The 21428-nt window shown below is 40.7% G+C and overlaps 2 protein-coding genes across 9 annotated transcripts in view; one reads left to right on the top strand and one right to left on the bottom strand.

The window, feature by feature from the left end:
- LOC137327119 (RCC1 and BTB domain-containing protein 2-like) overlaps positions 1-3665 on the top strand; it is a 61034-nt gene extending 57369 nt beyond the window's left edge. The window contains exons 12-13 of one of the 2 annotated variants that reach the window (XM_067992586.1): positions 236-402; positions 1974-3665. In XM_067992586.1, the coding sequence (XP_067848687.1) occupies positions 236-376 (141 nt within the window). In that variant the 3' untranslated portion in view covers positions 377-402; positions 1974-3665. Of the gene's footprint in view, positions 1-235 lie in introns of both variants that reach the window. The other variant, XM_067992585.1, reaches the window with a different exon arrangement.
- A 1624-nt stretch (positions 3666-5289) lies between these two features.
- rb1 (retinoblastoma 1) overlaps positions 5290-21428 on the bottom strand; it is a 207374-nt gene continuing 191235 nt past the window's right edge. For all 7 annotated transcript variants that reach the window (XM_067992573.1, XM_067992574.1, XM_067992575.1 and 4 more), the window contains 6 exons: positions 20466-20579; positions 19653-19816; positions 16921-16951; positions 14690-14832; positions 14438-14490; positions 5290-7796 (listed from right to left, as the gene is read on the bottom strand). In XM_067992573.1, the coding sequence (XP_067848674.1) occupies positions 7723-7796; positions 14438-14490; positions 14690-14832; positions 16921-16951; positions 19653-19816; positions 20466-20579 (579 nt within the window). In that variant the 3' untranslated portion in view covers positions 5290-7722. The remainder of the gene's footprint in view (positions 7797-14437; positions 14491-14689; positions 14833-16920; positions 16952-19652; positions 19817-20465; positions 20580-21428) is intronic.

Raw genomic sequence — 21428 nt, 5'->3', positions numbered from 1 at the left:
TAGTTATCAGGGAAAAGATTGGTCTTTATTGGAGTAACAACACAAAAGGGTTGCACTGTTTAAATTCGATTTCAGTACATTGTTTTCCGGTAATATATCCTGAGGTAGGTTAATGAAAGAAATGGTGTGATCGATGTACCAAGATGCCTCTAGCTGTGTCACCTCTAAACAGAATGTTATGGGTATTTGTGTTGAATTGCCTTCAGGTAAATGAAGTGCTGAATTGTTTTTCCAGGGTTTGGAAGAGTTTTGCTTTAAGTTCTGTGTCAATCATTTGACAGCCGTGACGCAAACACAGGGCTTTGCCGACATGGACCATGAGCTCCTGAAGAATTTCATCAGCAAGGCCGGCAAGCACGGAGCATTTCGGAACTGAAGCAGGAACAGACGTATCAAGCAAAGGTGATAGTTTGAACCGGAAACTGAACACACCGAGCGGCCGGGGCCTTCCCGGTCACCTGGGGTCGTTTATTTTCCCCATCTCCCTCATCAGTTTTTCTGCCCCATCCCCTTCAGGCATCAGCTCCTGGCGGGGATACAGTTCCACTGGTGCCAACTGCGACTGTGCCCAAGTGGCCATTATTTCTTTATGAGCCTTAAACAGGCTATTCAACTAGGGAGGTATTACAGCTGAGATCCTCGCTTGGCGTCCAGAGGTGTGCAGTTCCGGCGAGGGTTTGCTGGACAGTGCTCTGGAGACGGGTCCTGTCTGATTTTCCCTACCCTAACTCAGGCATTGTGGCCAGTCGCAGCCCCCCCCCCCCCCCCCAACTCACTCCACTGCTGCCCCAGCTGAGACTTGTTAACTCAGCACAGACCAGCCATCAAACCTGGCACCTTCCATGTCTGCATGGTTCAGCTACTCATGGAGGGGAGAAAACATCGCTGAACCATTGGGTAATTCCTTTCTCTTTTGCAAAGGGTCAGCACCAGCCCCGAGTGTGAAATATAGGATTAGGGAAGTCAATCTCTCAATATGTTTTGCACAGGAGCATCTGGTTAGGTAGTGTGAAGGGCCCCAAATTCTATCTAATGTGCAATTCAGAACTAAGCATCATGGTTTTGCTTTAGGAATATCCTTGTTATGGAACCTTCAGTCGATGGTTTCATATCACACACTGAATCATTCACTGTCATACTTTAAAATCACAAACCATCATGTTAGTTTAGTAAGAATTTTGCATTGCTAAAGAATAATGGTTTCCTGAATCAATACAATTTTTGTATCAGTGAAGGTAAAATGAAGGAAATCAGCTTATGCCAAGTAACTATAGCTTAGAATTTTATTAATCCGAGTAGTAGATGTGAATACTAGATTTCCAGCAAAAGGGACCTAGGGCCATGTCATTGGACATCTTAAGGAGTTGGATAAACCTTTGATTGGCAATGGGATTGGGAGATGGCGAAGTATCAACAGAATGTTTTATGGACACAATGGGGGGTGACTTTAAACCCCAAAAACGGGTGGGTTGGGGGCGGGTGGGAAAATATTTGTTTTTTGGGTCGCGACCGTAATCCGGCTTTATTTCTGGGTTTAACGTCAGCGCATAAAAGTACAGGCGTCCCACTGGGAATGCCAAAAAGTTTGCGGTTGCGACCCAAAAAACAACTATTTTCAACTCCCACCCGTTCTTGGTGTTTAAAATCACCCCCAATGAATCCTGTGTTTGCTGGGAATATCAACTATGGAATACAATAGAGTAATTTAGAATAATTGTGGTGCTACATCGATGGTAAGACGTTTTACTAGATTATCTAGAGGGGTAGAGCTTTATCTTCATACAAGTTTTTGCTGTGACTAGTCACTTTCCACACTTTAACTGAGCAGAGTAGAACTCCTGGGTTTTCTCTCTGATCTACCCAAGTAGCACAACCCCCAACTGAAGGCAGTTGGAACTTTCCATCTGATTGATATTACAGAAAGAAATGCATTTTAATTGATTAGCGTTTTAAAGCAGGTTCTATTCTGACAGAGGGAGGAGATTCCATCACATTCTGGATGTTTGGCTTCAACTGTGCGTCCAGGCTACACTGCGAATCAGTGAACCGGTAACCTTATTGAGAACAATGGGTACCTCATTACATTACGCAGCAGAAAATCCCAAAACCATCCGTACTTTAGAGTCTTGGATGCAGAATGGCCTCTGGCTCTTACAAATGAAAATTATTTTCTTAAAATTCATTCTCGGGATGTGGGCATCACTGACAAGGCCCGGCATTTATTGCCCGTCTCTAGTTGCCCTGAGAAGGTGATGGTGGGCCTTCTACTTGAACCACCGCTTTGAGTCAATTTTGGTTCTCTGAAATTTGAAGGCAGTCTGTGCAGGTTACTGTCAGTGATTTCACATTTGAATGTAGATGGATCACATTTTTGTTACATTAGGTGACAATTTGTTTGTGCTTAAGGACCGTTAAAACCTTACTGCTCGAACCATATCAAAAATATACAGATTACAGGTGTTGGGCTGGGACATTCCTCAGAGCTGCTCCCGCTCTGCTGGCAATACTTCACCAGACGTGCTGCGCAAACTGAGCTTACCGGCATGAGTGGCTCCAAGGAGTTTCCTAGCCTTGATTTCCAGGATCATACAGTCGCCATACATTCTGCTAAAGATACTGGGATATTATGTCAGGAAGGGACGAAGTGGATGGGCCCTTACTTAACAAATATTGCTCTGAATTATCTTCCCTCCTCGTTCTAACAAGTGGAGGTCCAGCTGAATCTGCTGTTGGCTGCAGTCCAGCTTCCGTTATAGGCTATCAAGTTTGTGTTGGTTTTAACCAAACTCACCTGAGGGTAGGTTTAATACTGATGCAGATTTGGACACAGCAGTACAGAGATGGACTTGCACTGAATTTGTTCCAGTGTCCATCTCCAGTCTATCTGCAATCCATTATGGCCATCGTTATCAAATGAGGATATTTTAACTTATTATCTAACAATTAACAGGATAGCTTCTCTCAATCTGCACTTATACTGAGCTGAGATTACAACACCATCTCTCGATTCAGATAACATCTCAAACTATTCATGGACAGTAATCATAACACTTTAAGGAGTGTGTGTTGGATGAACAATTCACCTGTGTGTATTAAACCACAGTAGCAAAGGTTTAATCATGTTTATCATTGCCAACTAGAAACAGATGTACTATATGTAATAAATGTGCATTCAAATCCTTCCAATAATAGTTCACTAACGTGCAAATTTAAGGATATGAATTTTAATAACTAGAAAATGTATTTATAAACTAATTGAGAGAAACTAATCGACCTAAATATGTTAACACTGCCCTCAGTTACAAAGTTTTTATTTGTTTTTAGTGCGGTATTATAGTTTGTTTACTTTTGCTGTTTTGTGTGTGTTACAATAATCCTTTTGTCAAATTTTTTTTCCCTTCAGAACTGTAATGTGATTTTTGATTACACCTTTTAAAATGTTAAAATGTTAAATTTAAATTCAAGAATACTGTATGCTGATGTATAAAGTGTTCAGTATAGTCTGTTTATTTACATTGAGAGCACTTACCTGGCTATGAAACTGGATGTTGGTATTGAGACTATAACTTGTTTAATTAAAATTGAAGCATCGGACACCTTAAAGCTTCTTTGACTTGTACTCTCATTATATTTAAAATAAAGGATTAAAAAGTTGCAAAGTGGAAGAGGATACTGTCAATCATTTATTCGGCATTTGTGTAGCACTGCCACAAAGCTATAGTGCTGGTAATTTGAAGGCTGCATCCCTCCTGCATTATTGGGTGGAGAGACTAGCAACGCACCCACCAGAGATGCCTAGTGCACTCTGTGCTGACCGCCCGCATTAAAGGATGCTGGGATCTTGGTACACTCTGCACAAAGCTCATTGGTCCCTGTAAAATATTATATTTGGTAGCTGTCCCATCGTGAGACTGAAGTGCCTGAGCATCAGGATGTACTGGGCCCATTTGGAATGGTTGCTTAAGGGAAAGAACCCTGGCACGTGCTGAACAGGCAGCCGGCAACCTTTTACTATTCTGCTGTTGTCCTAAATTTTGCCCCTGGAGCTTGTGGTGCCCAATGAGCAGAGTACCAGAAAATTATTGAAGTGAGTTGACTTGCAGTTAGTGGATCAGATCAATTTATTCCATCACAGGCACAGGAGCACCTGACACACTGGCACCAGCATCACTGTGTGTACGGGTCAGATTACATGCTAAATCAGGGGCGTCAAACATCCAACTCATGGTGTGCTGTGCCAAGTCTCCCGGGCACTGCTTCTTACTGCCTGGGAGAACTGTGCCTTTAAATTTTGCACTGCAGTAGTACTCCTCCCTTGCTGTGACATCAACCCCCCTCAGGGGTGACTGAAACGGGACCAGCTTGTGGAGGTGAGATGTGTGTGGTTGGGTTGGGCAGACTGGAAGAGGGTGAACAGGAAATAGGTGTCGGGAGATTGGGACTCGGTGGGGGGGGGCGGTCCCTTTACGAACCGCTGACTAGGCCGCAGTAGAACTGAAAAAACTAGTCGGAGTTTGCATATCTCTTGCTCCAAATCGTTCACGCATTTTGCAGAAGGGTCCTGAAACAGGTACAGGACCCTTCGCATATTTAAATTAATCCAATGTTGATTTTAGGCGGCTGCCAGGGATGTCTAAAAAGTGAGGACAAGTATGGTGGTAGCTATGCCGCCGGCGCAGGATCTTACACACAGAAATTGGTTTACATTGTACCCATTTTACGCCCAAAAAACAGGCAAAACGCACACCAGCTTCTACCCAAGTGTATTCAAATAACTTGCTGAACATGGCCCAAGTGCCCAGGATGTCAGATCTGGCCCACAACATAAAATGAGTTTGACGCCCCATGCTAAATAGAGATGGACTTCCTACGAGATGATTCCAACATTGGAGAATAGCACAGGCTCAAGATGAGTCAGCCATTTGGTCCATTGAGATACTCTGCTATTTTGTTAGCCATGGCACCTCCATCTTTTTAATCCCAATTTCCTGCTCCACATGTAGACTTGTTACAAGTCACCAGCTTTAAAAAAGGGGAGTAAATTAAGGGGATGGGGGCAGTGTAACTTCACTGGGTCACTTTTGAGTTGGTTTCATTATTTAAATATTTCACCTGATGTCAATGAAACAGTCCAGACAGTAGCAATGTTGTGTTCTTACATCACTCACTGGGAGACCAATGTTTATTGACAGCTAACACATCTGTAGGAGATTCTTTTTCAAAAAAGGGACTGGCCAACAGAGGTTGTGCTCCCCAATCTCAACTACAACAAAAAGCAGTCTATGCAGACACTTTTTACAGATTTTTATTCACTATAAAAAAATCAACTTATAAAAACAGTACCTTAATCCATAATGTGCAGTACAAATAGATTTCTTGCTGAACAAAACATGAGTACAGACTTCTGTATGCATTTAATCAGAAATTCAGAAATATGGAAAATGAAAGATATTTAACCCACATACTGATTAACCATTGACTCCTGACACCCATGGGTCATCTGTGTGGATATTTGTTGAGCTGTTATAGACAGGAAGAGTTTTCAAGTTCTCACAATCAGCTGTCACAAACACAAAGCAACCCGACATCAATACAGTGATCCCAAGCATCTGAGTCATTAATACTGCCTCTGAGAGCAATTTTAGAAGCATTTACCGTAAGCCCAGTATTATAGCACAGATCTTACTTCACAATTTGTTCATCAAAATGTTTAAGCGACCTTCAGCAACATTTTGTTTTAGTAGTCTGCATTTCAATTGTGAAGGCTATGTCTTGTATATTTGAGGTATATAAGCCAGTGCTCAGTAGTGTGGCTTAATATTCATGCCTTCGTACATAATGCTATTACATGTGCTGGTAACCTCTGCAAAATTAAATAGTGCATCAGTTTAAAACTCTGACAAACATGAAGTCCGGTACTGTTTCAAAGCACAAATCAAAAGCAATAGTGCACTTTGCCATGTCATTACATCTTACTCTTATAGGTATTAGTCTTGGCTCAGTGGTAACACTCTCGCCTCTGAGTCAGGAGGTCATGGGTTCAAGCCCCACTCCAGAGACTTGAGCACATAATCTAGGCTGGCACTTCAGTGCAGTGCTGAGGGAGTGCTGCACTGTCAGGGGTGCCGTCTTTCGAATGAGATGTTAAACCGAGGCCCTGTCGTCTCAGGTGGATGTAAAAAATCCCGCGGCATTATTCAGAGAACAGGGGAGTTCTCCGAGTCCAGGCCAACATTTATCCTTCAACCAACACCTAAAATAAATGATCTGGTCATTTATTTCAATGCTGTTTGCGGGACCTTGCTGTATGCAAATTGGCTGCTGCATTACAACTATACTTCAAAAGTACCTTGGCTGCAAAGCGCTTTGGGACGCCCTGAGGTTGTGAAAAGCGCTATGTAAATGCAAGTCTTTCTTATGTCTTGTTATTGCAAATTTAAAGCATTTGCCTTAATACCAGAAACAAAGTTTTGATAGGCATATTTGCCTGCAACTTGAAGACAATTCAACTACAAACTTGTTTCTAGTTTGTAAAAAGTAAAATCTCAGACATAAATAAAAACATTATAAAATTGAAACAGCACACATTCTGCTCACATGCTACATACTTAGGGCCATATTTTCTTCTTTTGTGATTAGAGTGTTAATTGCCTTTATTTCATTGGTTTTTACAAACTCAAATCAAAATGGTGGGTGTGCAGCTAACTTCATGTAATGTGATTTAGTTACTGCTACTTAAAAAAAGGCCAATCTGAACACACCTTTAATAATAGGCCTTCTACATCTCAATCGGCAATTAATGATTAGAAATGACAAATATTTTGTGTATCAAACTGTAGAATGTGCAAAATTTTTTTTAAAATAGCTTAGTGAAAATTGATGGATTTCCACTTCAATGACTGGGACACTGGGGTTCTGATTAACAGCATATTTGAGAAATGCAAAGAATGTTTTGGAACAGGGCAGTCCCAAATTTATGCCATAAACAAAAAGTGTAGCGATGCATCACAGACTCAGTCAACCAATGAGAGGACCCAGAAGAACATCACAACTTGAGCAGAGGTAACAATATCATTCTGTTTCAATATGCAAATGAAGGACAGATATAGGTAATGAATTTAAAAGTGGGAGTTGTTGTATGTAAGAGCTGCTGCATTCACAGAGAAACACTGAGGATGTAGCAAGTATTGTTATACAATTTAAAACAGCAAACTAATGCAAATTGCACCAGACATGCCAGAGAAAGAGAAGCATAGTTGAGTGGGGGTGAAGATTTAGCAGAGGTGGAAGTTGCTGAGGACCAGCTGATACTCTGGGGGGGGGGGGGGTCTGGCGTGCTGAATGGTCCTTGTACATTGCCGCTGGATTCAGATTTTTCTGGGGGCTGGGGGGAGTAAACGCTCAGAGTAGTGGTAAAATCAGAAGAAAAGTACGATACTTCCTTCCATCAGTCCTGCTCCCTTGTTTACTGAAACTTTTATTAAACTTCACACACAGAGGAAAATATGACCCTTAAGGCATAGTGTTCAGGAAAACAATCCTCTAAAATGACTTAAGAAACTCTAACTGGAGGTTATAAAAGGAAATAAACCCCTGGTAAAACTAAATCCGGGAAGAGGAGGGAAAAAAATCAGCCATGAACAGAACTGATGAAGATTCTGCCGCAGAGGACTGTGCTCGTGCAGTGCGGACGTATTCCTGAGTCAGATGAGATGGTCAACGTCAGTTTTCCTCCGTCTTCACACCACCGTTCCCATCTTTCAATTTCTGCTCTTGCATCTTATTTCTGGTGGATGCTGTGCAAAGATATAAATGAAACAGTTGGGAAGGAAAGAACTCTATTTGATATTGCCTAGACTAAAGAGACTGAACCAGTCTAGCTTGCTCACTCGACACAGGGGAATACTGTAATTGTAATACAGGTAGAATTTAGGATCTGAATTTTACGGTGCCCATTTTATCCACAGTCGGGTATCCGCACAGCTGAAAACTCAGAATAGATGTCATATTAAACGGCTGGACTTAACGGCTGCTGTTATCAGATTTCTGCCACACTGCTCTACCTGGCTAGGTGACCAACAAAGGCACTTTGGACTTGATAACTTATTCCACAACTCTATTTACCTTTTGGGGAGAGGGGAGAAGGTTAACCTGACTTCTTACCCCATCTTCCTGATCCCTTGTTATTTGAACCCTTAAAGCAACATTTCATTAATTCTCTTCGTACATCTTAGATTATGTCGCTTCAAAGTCTCCTCTTTTCCAAACATACTCTTGGCCACTCATCCTTTCAAGTGCTGTAATGTAACTCATGCAGAGATCAATTTAGTAAGAGGGAAATGGAGTAGGGGAATAAAATCAATTGGTCTAGTTATAAATGGGGAAAAAACTGAAGTAATGGTAGGGGGTAGCTTAGATTTAAAAAATCACAAGAAAAAGAGTAGTGTTAAAGCAAAATAAAAGGTTAAATTGCATGTATTGCAATGCAGAGAGTGTAGGAAATAAAATGGAGCAACTGGAAGCAAATATTTTACAGGAAGATCTAGATTTAATAGCACTAACAGAAACCTGTTTACAAAATGGACAAGAATGGAAAATAAATATATTGGGATGTAATATATTTAGGGGGGATTGAAAAAATAAGGAAGGAGGTAGCAATAATGGTTAAAGAGGGAATACATGTTGTAGAGAGGGGGATGTAGACAAGGAAGGGGCAGAGTGTGAAGATGGTTGGAGCTGAAAGGTGAAAATAGGTTTGTTACACTAATAGGATGTATTACACACCTCCAAATATGGGAAGGAAATTTGTAGCCAGATTACAGAGATGAGTAGGAACAAAATTATTGTTTTTAGGAGATTTTAATTATCCACTTATCGATTGGGACAGAGAGGAAGTAAATGGAGGAAAGGGAATGGAATTTCTAAAAGGGTAGATTATCGGGTATGGAATCAGGGGGAAGATAGCAAACTGGACTAAAAAATTGGTTAAAGGGGAGAAAACAGAGAGTAGGAGTTAAGGGCAGTTTTTCAGAGTGGTTGAAAGTGGCTAGTGGTGTCCCACAGGGTTCAGTTCTGGGACCACTTCTGTTCATTGCATATCAGTGATTTGCATAGGGGCCGAGAGGAAGTAGTGAAATTTGAAGATGATACCAAAATAGGAGGTGTAGTTAATTCTTTAGAAGATCAAAGGAAACTGCAAAGGAATATTAATAAAATGGGGGAATGGACTAAAAAGTGACAGATGGAATTCAATGCAAGTGTGAGGGGATGCATTTTGGTAAAAAAACAGCAGTGAAGGTACTCTGAATGGAAATAGGCTCGGTGCTGTGGAAGAGCAGAGGGATTTGTGGGGACAGGTTCACAGGACATTAAAGGCAGCACGTCAGGTTAAAAAAAGTGAATGGAATTCTAGGTTTTATTGTAAGAGGTATAGAACATAAAAGCCAAGATAGTACTGAGTACAGTATTAGGCTGCACACTATAGGAAGGATATTGAGGCTTTAGAGAGGGTGCAGTGCAGGTTCACTAGGAAATACAAATACAAAAAGTGTTGAAAAATGTTTTTACTTCCCACTAGTACAAAGCAGGTTAGGGAGCGATATGACAGAAGTGTTTAAAATTATGAAAGGAAGAGACAGGGTAGATAGAAGCAGACTGTTTCCGGTGGTTGAGGGGCTATAGATGCAAGATTAGAACAGAGATCAGAACACGAGAAACTTCTTTACACAGAGAGTTGTGAGGCTGTGGAATTCACTTCAGGGTTAGTGGCTGAGGCAGAAACGATGTCAACATTCAAGATTAGTTTGGAGAGGTGGATGAAGGAAAAGGGGATAAAGGGATATGAGAACAGGGCGGGTAAATTCTATTAGGACTATTTTCTTGCATGAAGGGTAAATACGAACACAGACTGGTTGGGACAAAAGGTCTGTTTCCCTGTTGTAATTTCTATGTATGTAATTTGGTAACCAGAACTGCACACAGATCTAATCTTTAGACCTGTATTCTATCCCTCTGATATGACCACTCACATTTATTTTTTAACTGCAGTGTCGCAATGGATGATGGCTTCTTGAATTATCTGCAATATCGCCAAGATTTATTAAATGAATTCTGTCATCATTCTAATTTTTGCTTTGGATAAAGTACATAAAGACAGTGAAAATAAACGATACTTGGGCTTATAACACAAGATTGTAATCTCAACAAGGGGTTCTGATTAATCACAAGACTGAATGTGAACTAACAATGAATTCCAAAACAAAATCATGTCATTTACCTTTAAGGTAAATGCTTGAGAGAAATATTAGCATAGGATCACGGCCTGGTGAGAATCTACAGCATCACCAAATGAGTCCAAGGGTTGGGAAATAAGAGCATGTCTGGGCATCTCCTGAGGTCCGTCACCACAAGAAATGACAGGGCCATGCACAAACACATTGTAACTTGCTGACAGCATCAGTGGGGTGGGAACATATCGTTTCCTGAGGCTGGAAAGGAGAGAAAGGGAAGTAATCTCAGGAGTTTAGTCAAATTATTCTTCATTTTGTTGGGCAGTTCTCCAGGATCATTCCTGGGAGTGTACTCTAACCAGCCTTGTATGCATCATTTGCAGTCGCCTCAAGTGTAGGCAAGGAGCTGTCACTGACTCACACTTTCCAAAAAGGTTAGACCAAAGGATCATTTACTGTACTATCGAGAAATATTGACCAGGCTGGGGCACTTTTTTCTAGAAAAAAGACTGAGGAGTGAACCGTTAGAGGTCTTCAAAATTATGAAGGGTTTTGATAGGGTAGACATAGAAAAGATGTTTCCACTTGCGGCGGAGACCAAAACTAGGGGCCATAAATATGATAGTAATAAATCCAATAAGGAATTCAGGAGAAACTTCTTTACTCAGAGAGTGGTGAGAATATGGAACTCACTACCACATGGTGTGATTGAGGCGAACAGCATAGATGCATTTTCGGGGAAGCTAGATAAGTACATGAGGGAGAAAGGAATAGAAGGATATATTGATGGGGTGAAATGAAGCAAATAGAGTGGGGGGAAGCTTGTGTGGAACATAAACACCAGCAAAGACTGAATGGCCTGTTTTGGTGCTGTAAATTCGATGTAATTCTACGTACTTTCTGCAAGTTCAAGCTGGCTGTAACTGTGGACATTTTGTGCAGTTCTTTTGTGTGAAGGAGGTGTGGCAGGCTGTGATTTTAGCACCAATTTACCATCAAGCAGAGTACACTCGAGGTGTTAACTCACTTTATGGGGTAGTATTTATGTCCATTTGTTAATATCAGTAAATTGGAAATCATCATAGAGTAAAAGATCAGTTGGGCCAATTACTGGGAGGAAAGAGGGTTGATTCAACTAATTAGCTGTGACCTAGCCAATTACCTTTCTGTAAATTCCGTTATGCAGCACACTCAATTGCAGTTATAAGTAAACACTCGAACTGGCCGTCAATCTACACCGGTGGCATAAAGTATGATGGGAAACTATCTTCTAAAATCGTTCACAGTCAATCAAAGGGTGTATGCACTTCAGTGTCCTGGAGAGAGTGAGTCTATGAGGGGCTGAAGGGTAATTCCACGTTATACAGATACAGTTCCATCTTTTACATCAATGGTTCATAATTTGATATATTTTCCTGGCAGAGTTGGCAGCAGTTTATGGAGCTGGTGAGAGTGTGAAGCAGTGGAATTGTTAAGTGGTGGTTTCTTTCTCCCACTTACTGCTGCCCACAAAACCCAGGGTCAAGACAGTCCCTAAACTGGAGGGCTGAGGCACAAGCTATTTAATAATACAGCAGAATCCAGTTATAATGCCTGATTTAGCCAGTAAGCTAAATGATCACCATGACTGAGTGATCAGTATGGGTGATCCCTGATATTCACTGTAATTCTGAGCAGTGCTGCTCAGGACTCATCAGTGGTTTACACAGTTGAGCAGTAAATGGCTGATCAATCAGTAGCTCTGCCTCTCCTCCGATGAATTGATCGGAATGATAATGCTTTTATTTTTCCATTCAATTTTGGCCCAAAACTGAAAATCTGAACACTTGGTAGCTGTGAGGTGCTATCAGGCACCGTACTCAAGAATAAGCCTTACTGGTTTTGGGCAGAAAATTAATGGAAATAAAAGCACTGAGGCTGTTTTTACACTGCAGCCTGAGTATTGGGAGTGCGCCCTAATGGTGCTGCTTTCCAGCATTTACATGTGTGATTCATGCAGCTGCACTCACTGGGGAGATAGAAGTAAACCAGGGAGCGATAGTCCATTTAGCTTCACATCAGTGGTAGGAAAGATAATAGAACATTTGCTAAAAGATCAAATAACAAAACATCTAGAGATGGAGAATATAATTTTAAAAAAGTCAGCATGGAATCTAAAAGGAGGGTCAAGTTTAAACAAACTTATTGAATTCTTTGGAGAAATAACAGAAAGAGTAGACGAGGGCAATGCAGTGGATATGGTTTTTCAGAAGGCCTTCGATAAGGTGCCACATAAGAGACTCATGACAAAGGTCAGGACATGTGGAGTCAGGGGTCAGGTAGCAGAATGGATTGAAAGATGACTACAAAACAGAAAACAGAGGGTAGGAGTTAAGGGTAGTTTCTCAGACTGGCAGTAAGTGGGAAGTGGTGTCCCACAGGGATCCGTGCTGGGATCACTGTTGTTCACCATATACAGAAATGATTTGGACTCAGAAATTGCAAGTATAGTGTTGAAATTTGCAGATAATACCAAGTTGGGGGTATAGCTAATGGGGATGGCATCAAAATACAGGGAAACGTAAACAGGCTTGCAGAGTGGGTGGATAAATGGCAAATTTAATTCAATTTAGTGAAGTGTGAGATGGTTCATTTTGGCAGGAGGAATAAGGAGGCCACATATTCCTGGGAAAGTAAGAAACTAAATGGGTAGAGGAGTAAAGAGATCTGGGAATACAGATACATAAATCACTAAACGTAGCAACACAAGTTGATAAGGCCATAAAATAGTACAAATAATGTTCTGGGGTTTATTTCTAGAGGAATAAAATATAATAACAGGAAGGTAATATTAAATGTATATAGAACCTTGGTTAGACCACACTTGGAGTACTGTGCACTGTTCTGGTCTCCATACTACAGGGGTGACCTGATAGGGGTCTTCAAGATTATGAAAGGGTTTGATAGGGTAGTTGTGGAGATGTTTCCACTTGTGGGGGGAGACCAGAACCAGGGGCCATAAATATAAGATAGTCACTAATAAATCCAATAGAGAATTCAGCAGAAACTTCTTTACCCAGAGAGTAGTTAGAAAGTGGAACTTGCTAGCACAACGAGTAGTTGAGGTGACTATACAGATTCCCCTTAAATGCATCAATGCTAAACACATGGGGGAGAAAGGAATAGAAGGATATCCTGATAGGGTTAGATGAAGACAGGTGGGAGCATAAACACCCGCATGGACCTCTTGGGCTGAATGGCCTGTTTCTGTGCTGTACATTTGATGTAATTCTCTTTACTATCTGAAATGAAACAGTCATTCTGTTCAATACTATAACAACGCAAGCAGAAGACGAACATTGAGGACTAAATAGTAGTATCCATCACATCGACGTCTACAATAGCGCTGCATGTTCTTGGGACCAACTTTGGTTACCCATTACTATTTGTAGAATTAAAAACAATTGGTCGTTGTGCTTTGTAAAAACCCATCTATCCAAAGATGCTCCACAGTAAAGAATTGGTAGTGTTTCCACTTGGGTGAAAAGTGAGTGCTAACCATCAGCCAGATGTGTGCCCGTCTCAACACCCACAGTTGAAATAGCAACCCTATGCTTCTTTTAGCCGCAAGGCTCCTAACCAGTTCCCTGGAATACAATCTGAATTATTGCAGTTAGTGAGATGATCTTTGATTTCATTTTGACATCAATAAAGGACCAAAAGCCACAAAATAGAAGGGCTATTCTTCCTGTAGCCTTACCTAGATTTTAAAAAGCCCATCTTGTCTTACTATTTCACTATGAGTGCCGTGGAAAAGTTTGCTGGCTGGGTCAATCGTAACATGGCTAAGACGACCTTTTTTTTGGTTTATGGCTTGAACATGCTTGTTCTTTCTGCAGAATATAAATCCAATGAACTCCTGAATGTCTTTCATAGTCTGCTGGGTCTATTTATATCTGGTATCATGTAACTCCAAAATATCTCCCTGTAACTGTGATGTAAACACTGTTGCTATGCAAAATAGTTTGATTCAGTGTTTCCACCTCTGAGGTTAGAAGGTCTTCGCCCTCTCTCTAGAGCAGGCCGAGAACTTACAGAACTCCTCCTCATCATGGTTGGTTAATTAGGGTGCTAAACAACCATAGGACATGAAAAACCACAACCACAAGGTACTGAAGAAAGCATCTTGATCACATGAATGTGTAAATTAGTAAATTGAAAGCACTTACTCATTTCAGCAATCTTCTGCTGTAGTAGTTTGGATTCCCCAGACAAGTGCTTGCTAAAAGGCAGGGGAAAAGAAAAGTAAACATAAATCCAAATGAATAATACCTTAATAAAATAAATCACATGGATAAAGTTCTTGTGCTACAATCTGTGAAATGATTATATTTTTAAAATAAAATGAAAGCATGAATTTTTTTTTGCTGATTTGCGATCAGATACATAACAGAGCAGAACCGCCCGTCTTTGTCGTTTACCTGCCATCCGCCTCGTCTTGTCCATCCATATCGAAGCGAAGCCTCTTCAGTGGTTTTGGCACGCTCCCCGTGTCTCCAGCCCGCTTCAGGTTCCGATCACTGCAACTCACCAACTGATTGATCTTCTGGAACTTTTCTGGTGTCTGAAACAATGACAATTGGTGTGGTGACAATTACCGAACAGATCTCAGGCCAGCTTGGGGAGGGGCGGGGGAAGAATGTATATTTCCCCCTTTTTACACACTGTTCCTACTTTGCTTCTTTTCTCAGTCTACGTAGTTTTCCTTCAGCCAAGGAATGATTTCCTGACCAATTCTTCATGTCCACCATCAAACCCCGTAGTTGTACACCTAGACCTAGTACTGTCAGCTGGGTTTTAGATGGGATACACAAGGGCAATTTAGTGGTGCTTTCCTGGTTATACCATATACGATCAGCTTTATTTAAGGGTGTGTTGCACACTCCCATTATCACTCAGCTGTTGGGGAGTTGACAAGCCTTTTAGTGATATAGAATCATAGAAAGTTACAGCACAGAAGGAGGCCATTCGGCCCATCGTGTCTGTGCTGGCCAAAAAAGAGCTATCCAGCTTAATCCCGCTTTCCAGCACTTGGTCCGTTGCCCTGTAGGTTATGGCACTTCAAGTTCACACCCGAGTACTTTTTGATGAGTTGAGGGTTTCTGCCTCTACCACCCTTTCAGGCAGCGAGTTCCAGACCCCCACCACCCTCTGGATGAAAGAATTTCTCCTCAACTCCTCTCTAATCTTTCTACCAATTACTTTAAATCTATGCCCCCTGGTCACTGACCCATCTGCTAAGGGAAATAGGTCCTCCCTATGCACGGTATTTAGTCCTGTCATAATTTTATATACCTCAATTAAATCTCCCCTCAGCCTCCTTTGTTCCAAAGAAAACAACCCCAGCCTATCCAATCTTTCCTCATAGCTAAAATTCTCCAGTCCTGGCAACATCCTCGTAAATCTCCTCTGCACCCTCTCTAGTGCAATCACATCTTTCCTGTAATGTGGTGACCAGAACTGTACACAGTACTCAAGCTGTGGCCTAACTAATGTTTTATGCAATTCTAGCATAACCTCCCTGCTCTTATAGTCTATGCCTCGGCTAATAAAGGAAAGTATCCCGTATGCCTTCTTAACCACCTTATCTACCTGTCCTGCTACCTTCAGGGATCTGTGGCACTCCGAGGTCCCTTTGTTCCTCTACACCGCTCAGTATCCTCCCATTTATTGTGTGCTCCCTTGCCTTGTTTGCTCTCCCCAAATGCATTACCTCACACTTCTCTGGATTGAATTCCATTTGCCCACCTGACCAGTCCATTGATATCTTCCTGCACTCTACAGCTTTCCTCCTCACTGTCACCCACACGGCCAAGTTTTGTATCATTTTCAAACTCTTGATCAAGCCCCCCACATTCAAGTCCAAATCATTAATATATACCACAAAAAGCAAGGGAACTAGTACTGAGCCTCGTGGAACCCCATTGGAAACAGTCTTCCAGTTGCAAAAACACCCATTTACCATTACCCTTTGCTTCCTGTCACTGAGCCAATTTTGGATCCAACTAGCCACTTTCCCTTGGATCCCATGGGCTTTTATTTTTTTGACCAGTCGGCCATGTGGGACCTTGTCAAAAGCCTTGCTGAAATCTACGTACACTACATCAAATGTGTTACCCTCATCGACCCTCCTTGTTACTTTGTTATTACTGAGGCTTGTGCAAAGAATTGTGTACTGTCACCAGCATCCAGATATACTGCCTGACTGTTGTCATGAGTTAAAATAGAAAGTGTCAAATCACAAATGGACATTGCCCAGTTTTCACATTAGTTGACTTGGGATTCGAACCTAGGCCTGCAGAATGGGATTCCAATACTGCTAGACGTATACTGGGTCATTCGTGTACTGAATGTCTGACTTGAAAGTCTTGTGTTAATATTTATTACTGAAATGACTAACGTCAAATCATAATCACCAGGGGTACAGAAAAGATCATTACTTCATCTAACTGTGTGAATTGAGTAATCAAATAATCCTATGGTACGAATCTAGCTCAATATTCGTCTTGATATGCAGAGAGTTCTAGGCATTTGAAAGGATTCCAGATATTTTAAATTTAAAAAAAATTGGACACAATGTAGCACAAAATATTTAAGAAGCTTTAATCAAAGAGGTCTGCACACAAAATAGATTTTGAAAAGTACCACTCACCCCAAATGATTCACCAATAGACACCAAGATTCTGTGAAATCAAACAATGCTTCATCAGTTATGGAATAATACATGGAGCGCATGAAATTATAGATAGTATATAAAAAGAGATAATATACAGAGGGCATGAAATTATAGTATATAAAGAGAATATATAAAAATAAAGATAGTATACAGAGGGCATAATATATAAAGCGTATACAAATATATACAGTATGTGAAGCAACTATATAAAATTATGGATATTATACAGAGAGCATATAAAAATACAAATAGAATAAAATATATAATATATATAGTATATATTATATATACTATAGAAAATATATAGAAGTGCAGATGAAAACATAAAATTACAAAGGGATATTGATAGATTAGGTGAATGAGCAAAACTGTGGCAACTGGAATTCAATGTAGACAAATGTGAGGTCATCCACTTTGGATCAAAAAAGGATAGACCAGGGTACTTTCTAAATGGTAAAAAGTTAAAAACAGTGGATGTCCATAGGGACTTAGGGGTTCAGGTACATAGATCATTGAAGTCTCATGAACAGGTTCAGAAAATAATCAAGAAGGCAAACGGAATGCTGGCCTTTATATCTAGAGGACTATAGTACAAGGGGGCAGAAGTTATGCTGCAGCTATACAAAACCCTGGTTAGACTGCACCTGGAGTACTGTGAGCAGTTCTGGGCACCGCACCTTTGGAAGGACATATTGGCCTTGGAGGGAGTGCAGCGTAGGTTTACTAGAATGATACCCGGACTTCAAGGGTTAAGTTACGAGGAGAGATTACACAAATTGTGGTTGTATTCTCTAGAGTTTCGAAGGTTAAGGGGTGATCTGATCGAAGTTTATAAGATATTAAGGGGGACAGATAGGGTGGATAGAGAGAAACTATTTCCGCTGGTTGGGGATTGTAGGAGTAGGGGGCACAGTCTAAAAATTAGAGCCAGACCTTTCAGGAGCGAGATTAGAAAACATTTCTACACACAAAGGGTGGTAGAAGTTTGGAACTCTCTTCCGCAAACGGCAATTGATACTAGCTCAATTGCTAAATTTAAATGTGAGATAGATAGCTTTTTGGCAATCAATGGTATTAAGGGATATGGGCCAAAGGCAGGTATATGGAGTTAGATCACAGATCAGCAGGCACGAGGGGCTGAATGGCCTACTCCTCTTCATATGTTCCTACATAGATGGTATCTAAAAACATAGATGGTAAATATAGGGCATTTATAAACATCTAGATATCATAGAGGGTACATAAAATATAGAAACTATATAAAAAGATAGGACATTTTATATTGAACCATTTAAAAAAAATGATTTCTGTTCATTGATAATGGGAATAATTGAGCTATTTTTACAATATAATGCAGCCCATGTCTGGCACTGGTACATTGTTTTTTTATCAATAAAATCATACATCAGAGATATCTGTTACTCTAATGTCACCTGTGTAAAAAAAACTAGCATGCTGCAACATAAACTGTTGCAAGAGTTTAAAAGGCTTGTGCGACACGAAAAATAAGAATAAGTAGTGTCTATCTGTTGTTATAGTCCTCAGTCTATCCGAAAATTATCCCTTGGTACTTCTCAAAACTTTTCTCAGTCGGTGATTTCAAGTTCTTTATTTGTTAAGGTAATCATCTTAAAAACCACGCAAAACATTATAGAATTATAGACTCGTTTAAGCACAAGGCCATTCAGCCCATCGGGCCTGTGCCAGCTCTTTGTAAGAGCAATCCAGTTAGTCCCATTCCCCCACTCTTTCCCCTGCAAATTTTTTCTCTTCAAATATTTATCCAATTTTTTTTGAAAGCCACGATTGAATCTGCTTCCACCACCCTTTCAGGCAGCGCATTCCAGATCATAACTACTCGCTGCATAAAAAAGTCTTCCCTCACGTCACCTTTGGTTCTTTTGCCAATCACCTTAAATCTGTGTCCTCTGGTTCTCAACCCTTCCGTCAATGGGAACAGTTTCTCTTTATTTACTTTATCTAAACCCTTCATGATTTTGAACACTTCTATCAAATCTCCTCTTAACCTTTTCTATAGTAAGAACAACCTCAGCTTCTCCCGTCTATCCACGTAACTGAAGTCCCTCATCCCTGGAACCATTCTAGTAAATCTCCTCTCTAAGGCCTTCACATCCTTCCTAAAGTGCGATGCCCAGAATTGGACACAATACTCCAGTTGTGGCCGAACCAGTGTTTTATAAAGGTTCAACATAACTTCCTTGTTTTTGTACTCCATGCCTCTATTTATAAAGCCCAGGATCCCATTTTCTTTTTTAATCACTTTCTCAACCTGTCCTGCCACCTTCAAAGATTTGTGCACATATACCCCCAAGTCTCTCTGTTCCTGCATCCCCTTTAGAATTGTACCATTTAATTTATATTGCCTCTTCTCATTCTTCCTATTAAAGGCATTCTATCATTCTTAATGAAAAAGTGGCAGCCAAATAATTTTTGCTTGTTTTAAAACCCATAATGCAATATGAACCTCATTTGAATAAATCACTGCATTACTTGCATGTTTAATGATCATGATGAAATGACACATAGAGCTTATCCTTCTTCTGGCAAAGAGAAAGGCCAGACACTTTATCAGGGAAGGCAGCAGTAACATTATCTTTTGGGCTGCATTTGATCTCAGTATCAGAAATGCAGACACAGTACAAACTGCAGCTCATGTCGAACGACTTGAAAGTTCAGAATATGCTCACCGTGCTCTTGGGGTCATTTTCGTGGGGGACAGCAGTCCGTCAGTTTTGTATGGACTCTTCAGCGGAGACACGTAAATGTTATTCCCACCGGGCACACGCAATGGAGAGCTTGGGAAACCAAACGGACTTCGAGGAATATGAGGAATTGGTGAGAGCGTCGGTGGCTATTTGAAAGGGATATTAAAGAACAAGGTCACAAGCAAACCTAGAATCAGAGGGCACGGGAGGCAGCTGTTCGGCCCACCGTGCCTGTGCCAGCACTTTGAAAGAGCTATCTAATTAGTCTGACTCCCCTGCTCTTTCCCCATGGCCCTATATATGGGAACTTTTTTTTAAAAGCCATAATACTTAGTCACTTTGACATCTATTTAATATTAAGTTATATATTTCAGAAGGAATGAGGTAGACATTTTGAAATTTAATATTCCAATATAGTACAAGAGATTTTAAAAAAATATAATTATCACCTTTCTCATCAATTCTTAAGTGGTTGAATCTAAAACCCCGTTGCATTATATTTAACAGCAAGTGATATATATCTGTTGCAATACAATAAAATAAAAACTATACCAAAGTAATGGAGTGATCATTTCTCACCAAATCTAGAGATCAGAGCATTTTGATCTGATTACAGTGGATCCCAGTCAGAGCAGACTGCAATTATTTCCTTGTGACATTTCATTCATTCACAAATATCAGGAATGGTATTGAAAATGTCAAGAATGATTAGCTACTCAGCTGAAACATGTAAGGTCATGTAACTCCCTCCCCGTTGTTCTGTATAGAACTATATCGTACAATATAGTTACTTACTCGGGTTGAAGCATACTGCAGGATGTTGGTTTTCAGCCTCTGCATGAACACCAGGTTGTAGAAGCCTATAATGGAATCGTACTGCCCTTCTTTGATCAGCACGTGTTTGAAGGTCTTAAGGAGAAAGAAAATGAATAACTTGATGAAAAGTTTAACTTAATTTTGTCAAGGCTAAATACTTGAAGAGTTAGTGTGAAGGGTTTGCTGATAGAGGACCCATTGTTTTGAAACAGATGTTATTCAGCAGTGAATCAGTTTAGATCAAGGACACCAGATGAGGAGAAGATGAATGAAGCTGTTAGCTGTCCTAGTTCCGCATTTCCACTCCATGGCTGGACGCATTTACCTCGACATTCAGTCTAAAACTTAACCAGCTGAACTATAAAGATGCTGCTGGGTCACTTTGAGCTACATATAACCCGTAACATACAACAGTTATTTTCTAAAGTTTTTGCACTGAACTAAAATTAAAGAAGCACATAAATGCGTTCTTATTCTTTCTTGTACATTTGCTTTAAAGAGAGAGGACAATGAGGATGCCCTCAGTCAAAGTGCACTGAGATATGAAGATAGACATTGTGTCTTAAGTTTCAATCCACTGGAGAGGTATAGACTTAGAGAGGACTGGATTCAGGTCTTTAAGATTATTAAGGGCATTGATGAATAGATTGTTTGATGCGATGGGGCCGAGTAGAACCAGCGACCAGCCATTGAAATTGAGGAAGCAGAGAGAGGCTGGAAGTGTGAAAGTTTTATTCTTTCTCAGAGGGTGATGGACCTGTGGGACAGCATTCCAGAGGTGTTGTGAGGGCTGACTCCTCGCAGTCCCTCAGGAAGGTGATAGATGCATTTTTAGCAAACTATAAGAACAAAGCAGAAGGAAGGTGTCATTTGGGTAATAACCAATGGCTCAGAGCCTCCTGGGGCTTGTCCAATTGGCTTTAAGGACTCGGAGAAATACTT

The sequence above is a fragment of the Heptranchias perlo genome, chromosome 11, assembly GCF_035084215.1.
Source record: "Heptranchias perlo isolate sHepPer1 chromosome 11, sHepPer1.hap1, whole genome shotgun sequence".
NCBI lineage: Eukaryota > Metazoa > Chordata > Chondrichthyes > Hexanchiformes > Hexanchidae > Heptranchias > Heptranchias perlo.
The sequence above is the reverse complement of the archived record's forward strand: the minus strand, read 5'-3'. Positions and strand labels throughout refer to the sequence as shown.